We start from the raw sequence: 21,583 nt of genomic DNA, 5'->3' as shown, positions 1-21,583 counted from the left end.
TATTCTGTCTAAGCTATGCATTTTAAAATGAAAACTCACTAGTGTAAATGTAGCCTAAAAGATGCGGAAACTAAAAACTATTTTAACTTTTATTAAAATGATTTGCACTAATTTATTGTGTTGGTTAAATTTTGTTCCTTTGTGCAGTGGCTCAGGAGATCAGTCTTTGAGTCTAGAAACGTAAACAAGCTGAAAAAAATTAAGTTTCTTATTTTATTTTTAAATTTTTTTAGGTAATGTAATTTTGTTAAAAAATGTTGCGCTGATATCGAAATTTTTTGAACGAAATCCCATCAACAAAACCGCATCCATATAACTGCCTGTTAATTTTAGTATAGACTGATTTTTTATTTTTTTTGAGGAAAATTTGATGCACTGGACTTGGTATATAGGCTATATATGTCCGAAATGAAACAAAATTTAATCTAGTCGTGATCAGAATTTGAACAAATCACAAGCTTATGAATATCAGAAATAATTCTTACAATTTTAATAAAACTCATATCAGTCAGCTAGATTGCTTGATTTCTACCTATTTTAAAATATCAACTTTTTTATTATTCAATTACTAATTTAATTATAAATACTTATAATTATAATTATAATTAAATTATAATTATAATTAAAAAAAATGTTACAAATTAATCAGGGCTGACAAATCGATTAATCACAGTTAATCTCATCCAAAATAAAAGTTTTTGTTTACATAATATATGTGGGTGTACTGTGTATATTTATATGTATATACATGCATGCTTATATTTATGAAATATTTGCATGTGTATATTCATATTTATATATGATTTCTAAACAAAAAAAACTTTTATTTTGGATGTGATTAATCACAATTAATCAATTTGACAGCCATAAAATTAATAAAAAAAAAATTAAAATAAAAACAATTCTACGTTAACAATTATTAATTGTAAGACTTCGACAGGTCAAATGGCCTGCGTTCACAACAATTCCCAATTATTTTAACATCTCAGATGTTTTGTCCCATCCTTAAGACACAGCTGACTGCGTTTACATTTAGTATTCTATAATAATTTGTAGATGCCCATGTAATGACCTGTTGGCCCAGTAAGGCAAGTGACCATTCTGTCAGCTCGAAACCCTCTCACACTGGCCCCACACAGAGCCTGCTGAATGTGTAGAGGGGAAGAGAGAGCTCATTTGGGAACCATATTTGAATAACTAGCCACTGGAACACAGATAATAAGTATAATCAACAGTGGCTGTTCAAATATAATGATAAAAACCGCATTGGCATGTCATGAGCGCACTGATACCTTAGTGCTTTAGCACGCTTTCTGACCTTCTGTCGGACCTTTATCCACCAAACTAACATTTAGACAGCTGGGAATTAACAAACAAAAGCACTATTCATCTCATGGACACAATCAGAGCTCAGTAAACATTAGTAAGTTGCACATATTAATTAGCCCAATCCATGTCGCATCTGCCATCATACAACGTGCCAAGTAGAATGAGACCGACGTTGAGATTTTCGCTCAGATTTCATCCCGTCGAACTGGTTTTTCAAGATCTTTCTCCAGATCTGGTGGTTTGATCCAATAGCAGGCCAGCGCCTCCATCTTGTGTGTTTATTGCGGGGCTGATGTCATTGTTCTGCGTGACTTCTGCTATCTGGCTCTGCCCGCTGCTTTAGGAGGGGCTGTTGGGAGGAGTATAAAACTGGAGCGAGATCATTGTGTGAACCTTGTGAAAGGCAGGCATATCATGCATATAATGCCATGGGCTGTTTTGTGGCAAATGTGTTGAGGAAATGGAACCATTTAGGCCTAGTTATTAATTATGAATTGGAGGAGCAAGGAAGTTTTTGTCATTCCATATGTTGTTTATAGTGAGGCACTTCACAAAAATACAGCGTACCATTGAAAACTAGCACAGAACCATATGGTTATGTTCATCAGATTATAATACCATGATGTTACTGTGATCATGTCCAAAAAAAAAAAAAAAAGGAAAATATGATATTGCACTTTACATGACTATTTTCCAGCTTCTTCCTGACACTTAGAATTAAACATCCTGATTTTGCAACTGTACCTTTAAGTAAATGTCTTTGTTTTGATTGGCTGACCTCTATGTAGTTTATGAGGTTGTTCATCATGTGGGCGCAGAGCACTGAATATGCTGAGTTGCTATGTACTGAATATGTAATGCTACATCATCTTGGGTTGGGTCAGTTTTCCAATCAGTTACTTTCTGTGGAACATAAAAGAAAATGAAAATAAATAAATAAGGGGAAGTCGTGGCCTAGTGGTTAGAGAGTTTGACTCCTAACCCTAAGGTTGTGGGTTCGAGTCTCGGTCCGGCAATACCACGACTGAGGTGCCCTTGAGCAAGGCACCCAACCCCCAACTGCTCCCTGGGCGCCGCAGCATAAATGACTGTCCACTGCTCCGGGTGTGTGTGTGCACTTTGGATGGGTTTAATGCAGAGCACGAATTCTGAGTATGGGTCACCATACTTGGCTGTATGTCACATCACTTCACTTCTTCACTTCATAAAATAAATATATATATATATGAAAAAAATTATATTTTGTAGAATGTGACCGCTATATATATATATATATATATATATATATATATATATATATATATATATATATATATATATATATATATATTATATATATATATATATATTAGTTCACATTCTACAAAATATAAATTTTTTTCATATATATATATATATATATATATATATATATATATATATATATATATATATTTACAATTTCATATCCTACAATTTGCACATTTTTTTGAGGAAATGTTGGGCAGATGGTTTTTTTTTTATTATTATTATTATTTATTTATTTATTTTATTAAATATATAAATAAAATTTGGCTTTTTATCCGAATATTTGAAGAAATTAATAAACATTAATCAATCATCAACTTGGCTTATTTATAAAGGTCTAGTTCAAATATTCTGACTGCACCTAACTTTAGTTTGTTTCCTTCCTCACAAATATAGCTGTGTTTTCATCCAGCATTTAATTATTTAAGTCATCTCGTGGAATATCAAAAGACAAACAAGACCGGATTTGTTCCCTTCAATCAGACCGCATACACAGGAGGAAACTGATAGTTTGCTCCATAATTCATGGAGGCCCAGCCCTACTGTGTACTTGCTCTTATGAATATTTAACATATTTCCTCTATAGTTTAATTGTATCATTTGTAGTAATAAGACCATAACCAGGCTACAAATGGCTCCTCGTTACCATGGTTAGGTCGATATTGTTTGAGCCAGGATGTTTGACTTCCTCTGTAGCGTGCATTTTGTGGTTATCATAAGTGTCGAACACAAAACTGAAGCAATCATCACAAGAAAAAAAAATATTTAGTCAAATATCATTGAATTTACCTAACACCTGTAATTTGGAAAAACTTTTATTGCCAGAAAACTTCATGAAACGTAAGTTGCGTGTCCAGGAGCACAGTGGAATATTCGGCACTCCTTTCTCAGGTTTTGTTCCAGTATATTGCATAAATACAAAAAAAGAAAAAAAGACTAGTACGCCATATGCTTAACTATAAATATTCAATTAACGTGTGTAAACCAAATCGTTTTTAGCCGGCTGAAAAATTGCCAGGCGCACTTCTGAAAACGGCCAGGTGGTGGCACTGCATTTTTCCACTTTGGTTGCTATGGTTTGGAATATCCACGGCAGCAATGTGTTGCTAGTATCGCATTTTGAGGAATATTACTGAATCTAAAAATGCAGTAACCAGTATTATTAACTTCTCCATTGTTGTTCAGTCGTTGATATCCGACAGGTGGCATTCACATTTCATACCAGGTGTTCCAAAAAATGAATACAACACCTTTAAATGTCATAGTCTAAAAAACCCTTCATTATTTCTCTTCTCTTTTCGTTTGATTTTGAGCTGAATATGACACATTCTCGGCAGGTTTTATGCAATTCACCCGGTCTTATTTCAAATAAACAAGCAAATATGGTCATTAATGAGCAAACTCCGCCGAGGTGCGCGGTGTTCTGTGTGCTCGTATTTTGGTGAATGAAAGCATCCGATAAGGCCGCTTCTCCCGCTGGTGGAATGAGATTCACACTGGGCACAGCTGAAGTGAGACGAGTGCTGTATGTCTCTGCCGCTCTCTTTCCACTCTCTCTGCACCGCTCTGCGGTTTTGCATGCATAATGGATGAAATGATACACAATCTGCTCAGCCTCCTCTATCATTTAAAGGCCATGAATAATGGACAGCAGCCCACCTGCCTGTTTGCACTGGAAATAAGTGAGAAACGAAGGAATGAGTCTGCTGAAGCGCGTCCTGTGGTGTGGATATTTGTTCTTATTTGCAGAATGCCTCGGTCCACTGCACATGTGTGTATTTACAAGCCATCTTTATTTTTCCTTTGTTTATTTAGATTTTCTAAACATTAACAGGTTGGATGTAGTTACAGATGATACCTTTTATTGCCTGATACCTTTTATTGATATCTTCATTATTATGTATTATGTGTCTCTTATTAATGAAAAAATTCATGCAGCAAGAGAAACAACAAGGTTACTTCCAAGTAAAGTAGGGCAAGGTTGTACAATACTGGATCCATCATATAATGCAATTTATATGTGCACAGCATTCCAAAGGAAATAAAAAAGAAAAGTAATTTATTAAATAATAAATAGAGTACATACAGTATAAGCTAAAACAGCAGCCATAAACAAAAAACAAACAAAAATAAATAATATACAGGTTTGGAATAATTAATATTTTTCATATTTTTGAAAGAAGTCTCTTATACACAACAAGGCTGCAGTAAGTTGTATTTTTGTATGTAATTTTTTTTTTTTTTTTTTTTACAATTTTTACAAATAACATTTTCCCATTTTAATATATTTTAAAATGCAATGTATTCCTGTAATAAAAAAATAAATAATGTGGAGATATATTAGAATATATTAGAATGATACAAATTAGAACAATATATTAGAATGATTTCTGAAGGATCGTGACATGCGGAAAACTGAAGTAATGATGCAGGAAATTCAGCTTTTCATCTCATCTTATAATCTATTCAAACCAGTTATTTTAAATTGTAATTATATTTTACAATATTACAGTTTTTTTCTGTATTTTTTGATTAAATAAATGCAGCCTTGGTGAGCATAGGAGACTTGTTTCGCAAACATTAAAGTCTTAATCATTCCAAACTTTTGACCCCCAGTGTAAATATATAAACAAAATTTAAAATACTTGTAATGAATAAGGATATAAGTAATAAGTAGTTCAATTAATACATATTTACTGGCCATCTTTTTCCATTTAAATGAGTATGTGTGTGTATGTGTAGGTGTGGGGCGTTGCTGGCAGAGTGGGTGTAAGTGGAGAGGGGGCCATGCATGCATGCGAGGTTAAGCCAGCACACGGCTCTCTGTGGCCTGTTTTCATTCGCCCTTCTCCCCCTCCGTCGTTGTTGTACAGCCACATGTGTCATGCAGCCAGACGGTGGCATCTTCATAGGCCACACTTTTGCATGTTGTTGCATGGTATATTGAAATATAAACAAATGAACACACAGAGCTGAGACAAGCATCTCTTTGTGTATGACACTACTTTTATTTTGTAACTGTGTGAGTGTTTTTAAAGCATGGTCTGTCTTCCCCTGGGGCTCTGCTGCATTGTGCGTTAGGTGGGCCGGTGATTTCGGGGAAATGATGGCTGGATTCACAGTTGACTGCACCAGCTTTGATCAGGACCAGATGTAAAGCAGGATCTCCTGGAGAGGCAGGCTCACTCATTAAGACAGACTGTGATTGGACTCCTCTTGAACCCACAGCCATGCTTTCAACCCACCCACAGCATGTGGGATTTCATCAAAGCTTCCCATGTTGAAAAAGACACATCATCAGCATTTCATCATGTGTTTTTAAACTGTCCCTATAGTTAGAAATATAGTAAATGAATGCAAATGTTCAGTTTAAACAATATTGTCAATGGGCAAGTTCACATTTCTGGTTGACTGTTGTCATGCTTGTTGACAGTTTAGTGAGAAGTTTCGATAACATATAAGACACAGCTGCTATTATCTCAGGAGTTTTTAAAAGGTTAGTTCTGCCAAAAATAGAAGTTTTGAAGGGTAGAAGTTGCTGACATACGCAACATGCTTTTGCTTTAAAAACACAAGATGCCGAGAGACAGGTTTTTTAAGTTTAACATATTTTAATTTGAGTGCCGCATTTTTTTTTTTTAAATGCTGTGTCATGTGCGGAATCATAAAAAATGCGAGATGCTAGCACGATGGTCAAACAGGTCTGTCTAGCGCGTGTGTACATAGAAACAAAATGGAAATGTAGTGCAGTGCTGTTTTCTGTGAATGTGCAAGGCTTCCGGTTCATTAGCCACTGTAGGGAAATAACTAGAATAATATCAAAATGCAGTAAACGGTGAAACTGTTTGCGCTACAAACCAGTATGTTTATAATTAAGACAATACATGAAAATAACATGGTAAAATAATACCAGTTATTTATAATGCCAGTTATTTTTGTGCAGCTAAAATAACTGGAAGTGAATGACATCGGAAGCCAGACACATTAAATTTTAAATGGCCAGGGCCGCTCTTACATAAATTTGTAAATTCTTCAGATTTCTGTATTTTTTTTCATAGACTATAAATTGCAAATTTTTTGGAGGACGACATTGGGCGGGATGTGGAACAATATTTTTAATAATAAACTAAAAGCAATTACTTTTTTATTAAAATGATGATATTTTAATTATTGATAATATTTTGATTTTGTTCTGTTTATCAGAGAAACAGATTAATCTATTCTCAAAATAATCAGTAGTTGCAGCCCTACTATAATGGTGACTGTACCAAAAATATATTAGTGTTCACACACTATTAATTAAGTGCTTAAGACTTGACTATTCTCATAGAATTAGAACAGGGTTTGGAAAACAAGAACCTTTTTAAAGTCTGGACGATTCTGAGTGACGATTCTGAAAAATCATTCCGATTCCAACGATTTTATCCTCACAGAAACAGAACATGCATCATAAAACAAGAACATGACTATTAAAACAAAAACAGAACATTTTTTTTTAAAACAATATGTACCGGAACAGTCTTTGCAGATCAACAATCTTCATTTTTTTTTTTTTCTCTGTACCGGAACAGTCTTTGCAACACTGATCCAGAATCTGCAGCGCGACAAGTGTAGTCTGATTCCCAAAAAAAAAATACTCACAAAAAGCCTCTTCTTATAAAATAAAAAAAACACAAAAAAAAAAAAACCTAACAAAAAAAAAACACATTTGAAGGTAGCTCTCTCGCCCCCTTGAGTACTGGAGTCAAGAACATTACTTGTGTACAGCGGACCTTGTATTCACAGTGTTTCTGCCTCGTATGTTTTTGATTGAAAGTCTGTCTCAATTTCTCTTATATTATAAAAAATGTGCCTGTCCTGTCCTCTGTGCTGCTTATTATGTCTGCGGATATATTGGAGTGCAAGGGCTGGAATTGCCCTGCTCTCAGCTCACAGTTTGATCACAGAGGGTGTTTATAATGTGCCACAGTGTTATTAAATGCACTCTGATTTGGCTGCGAGATGCGGCAGTGGCCATTCATTTGCAAAAGCGCTGCAGCCTCTTAGGAATCAAGGGTCTTCAAAATATGCCACTGTGCTTTAATATTCATTGCAACAAGGGGCCAGATAGCGTCTTGGTTGTGTGTGTATTCTGATATGAATGCAAAGAGGTTGCTCCTAAACATTCGCCCCCTTACTCATGAATAATTTGATCCCCTGAAAATTAAGCATGATTGCTATAAATGACTTGAGAGTGTTTGTCTCTTCTCGACCCATGCTCACTTTCTCTTTCTCTCTCTCTTTTTATAGGGATTTCCTTCCCCGAGGCTCAGGCATCGTCACCCGCAGGCCTCTCATTCTGCAGCTAGTTAACAACAAAGCTGGTGAGTGTGTTGATGAGCACAGCACAACTGAACAACAAAGCCTTCTCAGGTATTTTTAGTATGCGGATGGTTGAAACCACATGCTTTCATACAAGTGTCAAGAAATGTGTCACAGCAGATGACACATCAAATACAACATTAAAATTTAACAATACCATAATTTTTAAAATAAAAAAAAAAAAAAAAAGAATTAAAAAAAAAAACATTTAAATGGTTTAAATACATTTTAATAATCAAGGATGTCTAATCAGTTGAATTCATAAAACTTTACTAATTTAATAACGTATTGCAATTTTAAGAATAATAGCCATATGAAATGATTTGTTGTCTATTTATTTTTTTTTCAGCAGGCAGTGTTTTATGATTTTGATATGAATTTATAATCAAAAATGGAGGTGATCAAATAAATGCGTGAAACTTTTAACAATTTAATTTATCTTATAAAATATAATCAAATGAAATTTGAACAATTCCTTTTTTAATGAGGTAAGTACTACACAATAGAGGTTCAAACAAAATAAAATAAAAAAATGATGAAAAAGTCAATTTTTGTCATATTTACATAAGAGTCTTTTTGATTTATTCATTCAAATTTAGTCAAATTCTGTGTTATAAAGTAAATAAGTTATAATTTTATGATTTTATGGTTCATCCACCTTTTCTGCATCACAGAAATCAAAGGTCTCTATATCAGTCCAGTTTGAAAACAAAATGTATTTACTTATTTATTGCAATTCCTGTTACTAGTGTCACAAAAATGACTCTTTTAGCTGTTATAATGTCACTTTATTCAGTTTTCTTACATAAAGCAGGTTCCTCTCTGAAAATTCCCCTTCTAACATTTACATCTCTCAGCCACTTTAAAAGCAGTTATCATTTCTATTGTTTTCAGCATGAGGTTCTGTAATGTAGCGAGAACAAGGAAGTGCAGATGGAGAATTAATTCAGACAAAAAGACATTACACAGAACAAATTATCTTCCAAATGAGTGCAATTGACCATAGAGTTGAACATAACTGATGTTTTCTGCTTGTACATGCACATTATCTGTGAATCATTCTCATCATTGGAAATTGAAAAGCAGTTTTTATTTTGAAGTAATACTAGAATTAAATGATGTTTGGATCTGTTAATGCAAAAATTATTATTATTATTATTGTTATATTTTTTTTTGTTTTTTTAATTTTGTTTTGTATAATTTAAATATAATTTTAATGTCCATCTCTCTTTCTGTAGAATATGCGGAATTCTTGCACTGCAAAGGGAGGAAGTTTGTTGACTTTGATGAAGTCCGGCAGGAAATTGAAGCAGAGACCGACAGGATTACCGGGTCCAATAAGGGCATCTCTCCAATTCCCATCAACCTGAGGGTTTACTCGCCACACGGTAATACAGCACAAGACTCCATAAGACCACAGCTTTCCTCAGTCCACACTCGGCAGCCTTGTTAAAGTGTCACTCATCTCTTTCTCTGTTCAACAGTATTGAATCTGACTCTCATCGATTTGCCCGGTATGACTAAGGTTGCCGTGGGCGACCAGCCAATAGACATCGAGCACCAGATTCGAGACATGCTTATGCAGTTCGTCACAAGGGAAAGCTGCCTGATCCTCGCCGTCACCCCAGCCAACACCGACCTCGCCAACTCAGACGCTCTCAAGCTGTCTAAGGAGGTGGACCCTCAAGGTGAGGATTGCTGGGAAGGTTACACACGGATAAAATAACAAAAGGATGTGTATCGAGTTCACATAGTCATGGAAAACCTGAAAACATCAATATTAGCAAACCGTAGCGATGTCAAATTTAATCATTCTTTTGAGGCGTTTTTAGTGAATCACAAATGGTCTGAAAGATTCAATTGAATTCTGGTCCAGTAATAATAAATGACTAGAAAGGTTGCTTCATTGGTCAAAAAAGTGGGAGCCCAGTGGACTGAACACAAACCCTGCTGATGTTGTTCATGTGTTTTTGTTTTGTGGTTCAACAGGACTGCGTACCATCGGTGTGATTACTAAACTGGATCTTATGGATGAGGGTACAGACGCCCGGGATATCCTGGAAAATAAACTCTTACCACTGCGTAGAGGTGGGCGGTTTGTAAAGTTTAAAAGAGCAGCATTAATTTGAAATAGAAACCTTTATAAACATTAGAAATGTATTTGGTGTCATTCTTGACCAATTTAATTAATCTTTGCTGAATAAGTATTAACCTCTTTACAAAAAAAAAAAAAAGTCAACAAAAAAACAATATAATATAATATTATATTTATAATTTTATATTTTTTTTCTATTCTATCTTCTTGTTTTCTTTTAATTTATTATAAAAAATGACCCTCTAACACTAGCATTTTCCATTTTTCTAGTCATTTTCTATTGTTTTTTTTTAAAGATCCTCTAACTCCCCGTTCCCTATTCTTTTTCTATTCTATCTCCTTGTTTTTCTTATTATTTATTATAAAACAAAAACCTTGCTATGTGTACTGTGTCACAGGCAGAACTTACATATGATTGCCCTTTTGTTGGTTTTGATTGCTTCTGTTGTCCACATTTGTAAGTCGCTTTGGATGAAAGCATCTGCTAAATAACTAATGGTAAATAAAATATAATATAATTAATATAATATAATATATACATAATAATATATGGGATAAAAAAAAACATACCATATTATAAAAAGACTCCCATAACATTATGCTTACACACTAAACACTATTTGAAAGTTCTTTCTTCTTGTCTTGACTTGTTTAGGACTGTCCTGAATGTCCCGTTCTCTATTTTTACATTCCTTACAGTTTCTTTGTTATTTTCACATGTAAATAATGTCAAGCATGTTAGTGGATATATCAGCGCATATAACAGCCGCAGTATAAACAATAGAGCAAAGTTCCAGTTGACACATTTCTATAATTGCACTGTGTATACTGTCAAATCGTCCAGCCCTGGCACACTCCGTTTAATGCCACGTTCCCTGTCTCAGGTTATATTGGCGTAGTGAACCGTAGTCAGAAAGACATTGATGGCAAGAAGGACATTCGTGCTGCACTGGCAGCAGAAAGGAAGTTCTTCCTGTCCCATCCCAGTTACAGACACATGGCTGAACGAATGGGAACACCACACCTGCAGAAAACCCTCAACCAGGTAGGACCAAATCGCTCACACAGAGAAAATGAAGCCATAGATTTCCATAAATAACTGGCCATTTCAGAAAAGATTGGTGTACAGTTATGTAAATGACGCTAATGCTTAAAATGTCATCTTCCGTTTTGTGCCTCTATTTGTATATCACATTCTCACTTCCTTTTGTTTTATTTTTTAGCAATTGACCAACCACATCCGGGACACGCTTCCCGGCTTGCGCAGCAAACTCCAGTCTCAGCTTCTCTCTCTGGAAAAAGAGGTGGAAGAGTATAAGAACTACCGCCCGGATGACCCTACGCGAAAAACCAAGGCCCTGCTGCAGTGAGTCTCTAACTCAAACAGATTCTAGGCTTTAAAACTGTAGGGCAGATGTTTAAACTCCGAGTGCCACTTTCAGGATGGTCCAGCAGTTTGGAGTGGACTTTGAGAAGTGCATCGAGGGGTCCGGAGACCAGGTGGAAACGGCAGAGCTGTCTGGAGGTGCCAGGATTAACCGAATTTTTCATGAGCGCTTCCCCTTTGAGCTGGTCAAGGTAAATGCCTCTTTTCAACAGAACAATTCGTTTTGTCTGCTTTTGAGCTGATAAAGTTTGTCTGAATGTCTGCAAATACTACTTTGATCTTTAGATAACAAGTCCCAACAAGCTCCTGGGGAACCCGCTATGCTACACAGGTGCAGTGGCAAGTCCCTGTTATGAAGTCTCTCTTTCTCTTTCAGATTGTGTTTGATGAGAAGGAGCTCCGGCGAGAAATCAGTCACGCTATTAAGAACGTCCATGGTGTCAGGCAAGTGGTGTCCCATTGATGGCAAGCACTTTTTAACCCTGCAGGCCATATGGCCAAACGGCACGTTTTATGTCCTCTGTTCACTGACTAATACCTCACTCTTTCACTCCAGTCACACACTTTCTTTCTTTCTCTCTCTCGTGTGTTATAGTAAGGCCATGCTTTCACAACACCGCTACCAGAATCACTTTACTTGTTTTAAAAATCAGTAGATCTCTCAGTAGATGTGTATATCAAGATGTGTATATCGGTAATAGATCTCTCAGTAGATGTGTATATCGGTAATAGTGGCGTTTTTTAAGTATTTTCTGCATGTCTCCAGCGTTTTCACAATACTGTGTTTTCTGGAAAATTAGTCGTTCCTGACTGTCCATCACATCGGTTCAAAATTGCATTTTTGAGATTAAAAAAAGTCAGTCGTTCATACATTTATGGTTAAAGACAAGCTGGAACAAATTTACTTTTAAAGTAAAACTGAAACTACTGGCGGGTGGGAATGTGCTTTATAAATAAACCTGAGTTCATGTACCTTTCTTATTCGGCGCAAATCCACATCCATGTTTTGCTTGTTTGACAGTAAGTACAGTACATGCTGGAATATATGTCAGATGAAAAAAACATACATAAGGCTTATATTCTGGAAAATATATCATTATATAGTAAATATAATCAAGTACGTCGGTAAACTACAGCTCCCCTGTCATAGTCCAGCTCATTCGAGATCAAGATCGAGACCCAAAGAACGTTGAGTTCTAGTCAAGACTGAGACTGGAAAAGGGTTGAGTCCAAGACAAGACTCTTGAGTCCACACACTCCCGAGTCCATGACAAGACCAACACCATGGAAATACGGTCTTGAACTTAACAAGAACATAAAAATATGGTCTTTAAGAACTGAACTGAAGACCAAGATAATAAAATTGTGATCTTGGAATTGAGGACCAAAACCAAGAGCATGAAAAACATGGTCTTAAACTCGTACTCAAGGACCAAGACCTTGGAAATGTGATCTTGGACCAAGATTGAGACCATGAGAATATGGTCTTTGACTTTGGCTTAATGTGGACTGTCTTGTCAAATTCGTCCCTCGTCCACTCTTGGTTTTGAGCCAGATTAGATTGAGTTGCTTAAGTCGTGTCTACAATCAAAAGTGAGCATCAGTTAGGCCGCGATGTGTCTCTTGTGAGACCCTCAAAAATGTATCTGCGACCTCAATAAATGGTGTCATGAGGGCATGGCCTAAAGCGATTTTAAGAGAAACCTTGTCGTCTCTGAAATGTCTAATTGACTTTTTTTTTCCCACAGCGAGCCACACTAATCTATCCGTTTCTTATTTAGAACTCACTTTATTATTTTTAATTTAGTCTTTGTGAGCTAAAACGTTGTCTTTATCCTCTTCTTTCCCTCCACTGCACCTTCAAGTATCCTAATTTCACGTGGTTTCACTTCTGTGTTAATATCATTGTCACGAATGTCTGTCTTAGAGTTATTTTTTAGGCACTTTTGTTGTTTTTTTTTTCTCCTCACTGTTTGTCTCCGTCCTCTTATGTCCTGCTGTCTTGTCTGTCCTGTGCGTTCTCAGAACTGGGCTGTTCACTCCAGATCTGGCGTTTGAAGCCATCGTGAAAAAGCAGATCATTAAGCTGAAAGAGCCCTGTCTGAAATGTATCGATCTGGTTATTCAGGAGCTCATCAACACAGTCAGACAGTGCACCAACAAGGTACTGCAGTACCCCAGCCTGGCCACGGGGGGAGGGCCTTCTTGTGAGGGGGTCACACTACACCTGAGACAAACAGACGGGACTTTCAGTGAAAAGCACAGAGGGAGAGTCAGAGGTTGAATGTGTTTCCGTGTCATGTGACCCCCTCGGGCCCCCCCGACTGCCGTGTGCGCTGGCTCTGCTGTCGTGTGTTGGAGTGTTGTGTCGGTCTTGTGATAAGGAGATGAGCGGAGAATTTCACTCTCCGGTCATCTGCGGTCTCAAAGGGACGAGCCAGGGGTGCTGCAACATCCTGAGTGTCTCTGTAGTCAAGGGTCAACATGAAAATGTAAGGGCTTGAGGCCCAGTAACACCAAGTCTGAAATTTATGCACAAAATGCTTGCATAGTAAGCATATTAAGTCTGAATGATTCCAGTAATTGATCACATTATTAATCATATAAAACTTGACTGTAGCATACTTAAAATAAAAATAGTACTTATTAAAGAAAATTTTTTCAGATACTTAATTGCATGTTATTTGCAATTGAATGAAAATCTATTATAGTTTAAATTTATATAATATGCATTTAGTTAAACTTTAGTGTTTTTTTTTTAGCAGTTTAATTAGGACTTAAGTACATCTGTATATGCAATTTCATAATTACTTCACCGAGACTACATTATGAGTCTTTTTCACCAGTTTAAATTAATCTCTTTAAGATTTGAGTCATTTTCACAGATTAATTGCAAGAGTCAGAGTTGATAAGAGTCATCTGTTCAAAAATTGGACTGGTTGTGTAGTCTATCTGTTTTTGAATCCAGATATTTTATTGCAGTTTTAAATTATTTTTTTGTCGTGAACTTAACTTGGAATATAGATTTTGCTGTGGTGCGGTGGTCTCTCCACATTGGCTGAAGAATACAGATGTTGAAGAACTATTAAAAGTCAGCATGAAATGAAAATTCACCTGATCTATTTTATAAAAAGATATTATAGATCATATTGGGAACAATTAATTTGTGCATATGTTACAGTTGCTTCTTCTGTTTCATTTTAATATTTATTAAATCTAAATAAAAAATGTATACTGTGAAGAAGTATTGTAGTAGTGAATATTTTTGGATGGGAAAAATACAAATATTTTAAACTAGTTATGTTGAGCGAACAAGCTTTTCTAGGGTTTGTTTATTGTGGTGCAAAAAAATACATAATTCATGGATGTGAAAACCTGCGGCTCCCCCTTTTGGACCTAGTTTGTATCTGTTCATAGATAAGAGATGATTAATCAACTAAAAGTTTCCTCTCTTTTTATTCTTCCCCTTCTTTCTCTTTTTCTGTCCTTTTTTAACACCTCAACACATCTTCTCCCCTCTTCTTCCACTGGCTTCCCCCTGACCCCCTCAGAACGGGGTTGTTCACCCCTGATCTGGCCTTTGAGACTATAGTGAAAAAACAGATCCGCAAACTGAAAGAGCCCAGCCTGAAATGTGTGGACCTGGTGGTGTCTGAACTCACCACCCTCGTCAGGAAAAGTGCCAAGAAGGTAACCAGGAGCGGATCGAGTAAAGGCGGAGTCAAAAAACTCCTCATCCCTCTATATGCGTACGCTGCCGCCCACCTTCCTATTCAGCTTTCCACCTGTATGAATCAGCCACGCCCTCCACACCACACCCATAGTGGAATGTGTCCATGTGACTTGTCCAAAGTTGGTGTTCTGTTCCATAATGACCCTTGCATTTCCATATCCCCAAGTGAATCCAATAAAAACCATTCAGATTGCTTGTAAAAATTGGATGTTTCCAAGTTGAATCTGCTTTAGAGCCCCAGTTCCAGCATTTTTCAGTGGCACATCACCTTCTTTTACTCTGTTGCTTTAGCAGAGCATCAGTTAGCCTGAAACACTGACTGTAAAAGTAGAAGACACACAGTGGCAGACGCTTTGCCTTCTGCCCCAGACACAAAAGTCTGCTGCTGTTGTCATAGCAACAGCAAAAAAAAAATAAAAATCACCTGCCATCTTGTGGTCATAGGTGGAACTGCAGTGCTTGATGCTTGACTCTGTCCTCCCTCTCTAATGCCACAAATCCTTTTTGAAATTTTCACATTCTTTCCTTTCTTGAATCTTTTTCACTCTCAGTTTTGGAAGAGTATTGGTGGGAATTTAATCTCAAAAAAGTGCAGATACTTCCTGCATTTCACATGAAATTTTGTTATCACTTAAGATTTATATGTTTTAATAACTAGGGATGGGAATCGTAAGGAGCTTACCAATTCTTGCTGTAGTTCCAATTCCACTTAAAGAGCAGGTCATATGGTATTTTAAAGTGTCCTAATGTTGTGTTGGAGTCCTCTACAACAGGTTTAAATGCATCTAAGGTCTGAAAACATTGTAATTTTCTCAGAATATACATTTAATATTAGAATCATTTTTAAATGATTTCGAAACTATTTGTTCGAAGCAGGTCTGTAAACTCCTCCCTTCCATAAGCCTACTCTGCTCTGATTGGTCAGCTGGCCAAGTCTGTTGTGATTGTTTTTTCCGTATACAACGCGTGTAGGAAATGAAACACCAATTAACGTAATATTTTTTTGCTCAGGAGGCTGACTTGTAAACAAAGATGCTATAAGTTTACAAAAATGGCATCGATATGACCTTATCAAACACACTAACTAGCGGAAGTGTTTGTGGGCAGGTCAGAGTGTTCGTATTTCGGAGGCAGGCAGAGATTATGCAAATGTGATACCTTGTGACGTAGGTAAAAGGCAGTAGATTCGAAAATATGACGACTCGTTAAGGCGGTTCAGAGTCGACTCTTTCTTTTGAGAGACGATATCTTTATTTATCATGCACTTTTTTTTATTAACAACTTTGCAGACTGTTTACATTGAAGGATAGCTTCAACACATATGACCTGCTCTTTAACGATTCCATTAATGATCCTTTTTGTACATCTAAGAAAGCACCAAATTATTATTACCTAATGATATTATACCATATGCTATTATACTATATATCTTACATAAATTATTAAATAATAGGAAAATTATAATTCTTATAAATTCAAATACTAAACCGTGCTATGCTGGTAACATTTGTAAAATGTATTCTTTGTCACAACAAAATTTATAATGTTCTATATGTGTTTATTTCACTACACATTTTCATATTAACAGCAAATGAGTAATTAAACCGATTTATTGTAAACTGATTTATTATGATTTATTTTTCTTAATTACAATGGGTCTAATTTGGTCTCTTTAATATCTTTGTACTTACAAATATATATATAAATATATAGTATTGCAAAACAATTTTGCTGCTATTGACACACAGTTCTTGGTTTATTTCAAGTCTGACAGGCCCAAAAATAGTGACTTTTCATTCCTAAAGTGAGTCTGCTGTTAATTCATTAACTGCTCCAACTGATTCGGTGAGTGAGTGAGCCATTTAAGGTCAATGAATTAGAGATTTATTTGACTGTTTCGTAAGAGTCTGAAAAAATCACTTAAACATAACGTCTGTTGTCTTGGTGCTGTAGATTCAACAGCGCAGTGTTCTGACCGTATCAGTGGAAGAACTCATATAAGAACTCTTAAAACAACCATTTGGCTGTAGTATTTTACAGTCATATTCGTAACTGTTTCTCGATTCCCAACCCTAGCATCCCTTAAATTTGGTTTGCTGCACTTAGAACTTAATTTATTGATTCACTGTCCATTCCTGGCTGGGAGTGAATGCGGTCTAACCTGCACAACTTGCTGAAATACTCAAATCTGCATCTATTTGTGTGTGTGTGTGTGTGTGTGTGTGTGTGTGCATTCCTGCTCTCTTGCATTGGTTCCTCTTGTGCATGGTGGCTTATCAGAACTAGTCCTCACATCGACCTGTGTGAAAAGGTCTGATCGTGGTTAACTCTTACCGCTTTTACATTGCAGAATGTATGTGAGTGTGTGTTTGCACACGTGTGCGTGTGGCTATGTCTACATGCCGTAGCCTGCATCTATCTTGTGCTTTTCCCCACAGCTAGGCTCTTACCCCAGACTCCGAGAAGAGACAGAGAGGATTGTCACTACTTACGTCAGAGAGAGAGAAGGCAAGACCAAGGACCAGGTGCGAGACTGGAGAGAGAAGATCCGTTTTTACTATTGTTGTTGTTTTTTTGTTTTCATGAATTTTCTTAATGTGCAAAATTGTTTTCTTTACCAGGTCCTTCAGTTGATTGACATTGAGTTGTCATACATCAACACCAACCACGAGGACTTCATTGGTTTTGCAAAGTATGTGTAGCATACAGTGCGGCACATTCTGGGTTTTGTTTCTCAAAGCTTGACCCTTAACCTTAGCAGTGCTTTTTGCGTATTTGGACTTTTGACCGTTTGCAGTGCAGTTTATTCTGACTTATTCAAGCAGGAAGTGGCCATGTGGCCAACATGTAAAGCAACCAGTCACAGTTCACATTTTCCATGTGAGTTTATCTGAAAACACATTTAATTCTAAGAGCAAAACAGAATATGACAAGTTCTTCTTCTTCTTCAAAAAACTGTAGAATCTTTCAAAGGTTCAAAGTTTTTCCTTTGTAGTTTTTGCTTAGAAGTGTGCTCATGTTACTGGGGCATCACCAACAATATTTTGATGTATATAGAATTTCAAGATGTTTTCAACCTGTTGGAACTCTGGAAGTCATATTTGGACTGTGTCTCCTGTTTACTGTTATTGCAGTGGACTAAAAAGATCAGATAAGGTCCCTATGCCTGTGCATTATGGTTAATTCATTGGACGTAACTTAAATGCACTAAAATTATTAGTGCATGTCTTTGAACTCTCAAACTAGTGTACAACTAAAATCTGGTTGCATGTGAAATGTTTGCATGCTCAGATGGTTACTGTAGAGCATTCAAGAGTTGAGTCAAAGGTTGCCTACAGCATCAAGCCTGTCTGACCCTGCTCGCCCTGCGTGTGTCCCCATACGCATGTTGTGAGTTTGTCAGGGCGCCTCTGTTAATGGTTCTCATGCCGTCACTTTCAGTCTTGACTGCAGACGGATGGATGACGGTACCATTCCAGGGTACAGCAACAACAGGTGCGCTAGCGCCCCCTTAATCACCCAGACACAGATGTTAATTAGACCACCCATCTCCTCTTTTTTTTTTCTCCCACCCCTTCCCTTCTTCCTGCCTCAGAGCAGGATTACTCCCACCCTGAGTGCCAAGGAGGTTAACACAATAATCATTTTACTGTTGTGCTTTTATAACAATACAGACAGCAGCATGCAATCGGTGCATGTGTAATCAGTGTTCTCTGTCTGTTTCCTCCAACTGCAGCGCCCAGCAAAGGAATATTGTTAACAAGAAGAGGGCCATTCCCAACCAGGTACACTTTTCTCTGCTTCCACATGCTATTAAATCTATGTTGACACCCCTTCACTCCAACACCATCATGCCCTCCACCATTGCAATTAAACACAAAAGGGCCTAACATTGAACCCTGAGAGACCCCTTCCACATCACCCCTTTAAACTTACCAGCTTTGATTAAAAACTGAACAGTATTTTTTGTCAAGGTCCCTATCACTTAACAAGTTTTTGCCTTTACCAACCACAAAAAAAGTTTAAAAAATTTATGTTTCATTGCATCCCCACCAAGAGATTTTGTTTGAATGCGCATAGTCAAGATTTGGGTAAAACTCGTAAACCTTACGTTTATGTTTTGTTCTGCAACATAAATGACATAACTGTTGTCATGAACAACTCTATTATACATCAGATTTGTTCTGAATGGCTGATATTGTGAAGCATCACACTGTGTTGACAGCTGGAATTCTGTCACTTCACGCCTGGTTAGGACACAGTGTTAGTATTTACAGTATGTGTACCATTTCATCTGAATTTCATCTGAATGAACAAAAATGAGTTTTTTTCTAACAAAGTAGAAATGAAATGGACGTATCATGTATGAAGGTTTCAGTGGAAATGACATAAGCAACTTGAAAGTACACTGTGTTATTAGAGAGGGACATTCCCTTTCATTTCCTCCCACTTTTGAGAAACTCTGCTTTCACTAGCATCACAGCAGTACTAGCTGCTAGTAACACCGATGCATGACAAATGAGTAATCAATGCAATTTTTTTCTTTTCAGTCTTGCCCTAATTTAATGCAAACTTCCTCTTTCTATTTGAAGTGTAATTCAGAATGTGCATGGATCCAGCCATGACAATGACATGACCTAGTAGATAATTCTGATTTGTGGTACTGTCAGTTAATCTAATTGCATGTAACTTTTTTCTGTTGCTCTCTCTCTCTCTGTCTCTCTCTCTCCCTCTCTCTCTCTCTCACTGCTGTGCTTCTAACTTTTTTCTCACTGTGACTTTTCTCTTGTCTTTGACACACTCCATCACACCCTTGTCCCCTTCAAAACCTTTTCATTTCCATTTGAAAAAACGTGTCTTTCTTCACTGTCCTCCTGCACTGTCTTCCCTTCCTGGCTTTGCTTGTTTCTTGTGTCTCTGTCTCATTTCTTCTCCCCAAAACTTGCCCCCATCCCCGTCCCTCCTTATCACTGCAGGGTGAAATACTGGTAAGTACCACAAACCTACAAGCCACGCCCAGTTAAAGGTCACCAGCGCTCATCCAGTCAGGAGAACTGAGGCCGCAACAGGTCAAACAATTCTGTAATTACCCGTGTGGGTGGGATGTCTGTGTGTAAACTTGCTGGTGAGAGTTATAAAGCTGATGGTTTTTCTTTCACTCTGCAGCTAGGTGGCCTGAGAGAAGGTGAAGCCGAGAAGGTATAGTCTGGTGGAAAAACCAAAATGGAATAAAAACCTGGAATAAAATTTGTAATTATGGCTAGTTTTTCAATTACAGTTACGACTAATCAGTAACTGACGTCAATTCCACCATAAAATGCCCACTGTAATTAGTGGCATCACCTAACATTCGGCAATTATAGTAATTAAACCGAGAGAACATTACTAACCATTCCTTTGAGAAAATGTCACAGTGCACCCTTAATTTCATATATTAGTGTATTTTTATGCATGAAAACCTTTTTTTTTTAAATGAGAGAATGTTGTGAAATGGAGGCCTCGGTTGTCCTGTTGCTGGATGTGAGTCCTGGCAGCCCAGGCTGGGTGAGCAGAGTTTGCCTTGTGGAGAATCAGCCTCTACGTCACTGTGGGGATATGAATTAAATGTATTTTTATAGGTTTTTAAACACATTTGCCATGAATCATGATGAGCTACTCACAATTATTTTCCACTGAAATTTCAATTCAATCCAATTCAAGTTTATTTGTATAGTGCTTTTTATGATGCAAATCAGTGCAAAGCAACTTTACAGAAAATTTAGTTCCTACAATATTTAGTAGTAGCTTATCAGTGATGACTGTCAGTTTATGTGCATACGGCAGAAATGTTCGGAAAAATCAATTAAAGACGTAAACAAACAGACGATGAACACTATTAACAGCAATTATGCAATCAAATTTTTAGCAAAATTTGATAGTTCTATATAATGAAATATGATTTCTGTTATACTAACAACACTTCTGAGGTAGGACTGGGCTATATGGCTTAAAAATTCTCAATATGTTGGAACCTTTTAACTATATTTAATGTCATTGCATCCAAACAGCCATTTTTGTCAAGTAGATTCAAAAGTAATACAATAAATGTAATCAAGGCATGTTTTCTGTTTTTCACTAAATGAAGAGTAGCTAAGTAACAATTCATAGTAATAAATAAGCATTTCCTTTTAGATTTGTTTATCAACTTGTAATAATTGCAAAGTGCCACAAAGGGCATGAGCATTATTAAGGTGATGAATCATCAAATCGTATTTTGAAACTATTAAATGAAGTGAATTAAATTAAATTGAATCTTAATCACAAAACTAAACTGCCAAATACAGTAAAAGGTTCTTAAAGTCATCGCAATAATAACTGCTGCTTAATTTTAGAACTGTACCTGAACTTATTG

The 21,583-nt window shown here is 36.6% G+C and overlaps 1 protein-coding gene across 1 annotated transcript in view; it reads left to right on the top strand.

The window, feature by feature from the left end:
* dnm2a (dynamin 2a) overlaps positions 1 to 21,583 on the top strand; it is a 42,006-nt gene that overhangs the window by 7,262 nt on the left and 13,161 nt on the right. The window contains 13 exon segments of the mRNA XM_042720174.1: positions 7,906 to 7,979; positions 9,216 to 9,365; positions 9,462 to 9,665; positions 9,967 to 10,065; positions 10,957 to 11,117; positions 11,296 to 11,438; positions 11,515 to 11,650; positions 11,836 to 11,903; positions 13,485 to 13,623; positions 17,631 to 17,717; positions 17,814 to 17,884; positions 18,929 to 18,977; positions 20,359 to 20,391. Of these exon segments, the coding sequence (XP_042576108.1) occupies positions 7,906 to 7,979; positions 9,216 to 9,365; positions 9,462 to 9,665; positions 9,967 to 10,065; positions 10,957 to 11,117; positions 11,296 to 11,438; positions 11,515 to 11,650; positions 11,836 to 11,903; positions 13,485 to 13,623; positions 17,631 to 17,717; positions 17,814 to 17,884; positions 18,929 to 18,977; positions 20,359 to 20,391 (1,414 nt within the window).

Source organism: Cyprinus carpio, chromosome A3, assembly GCF_018340385.1.
Source record: "Cyprinus carpio isolate SPL01 chromosome A3, ASM1834038v1, whole genome shotgun sequence".
In the NCBI taxonomy this organism is placed as follows: domain Eukaryota; kingdom Metazoa; phylum Chordata; class Actinopteri; order Cypriniformes; family Cyprinidae; genus Cyprinus; species Cyprinus carpio.
Note: the sequence above shows the minus strand (reverse complement) of the source record. Positions and strands in the feature narration are given on the sequence as shown.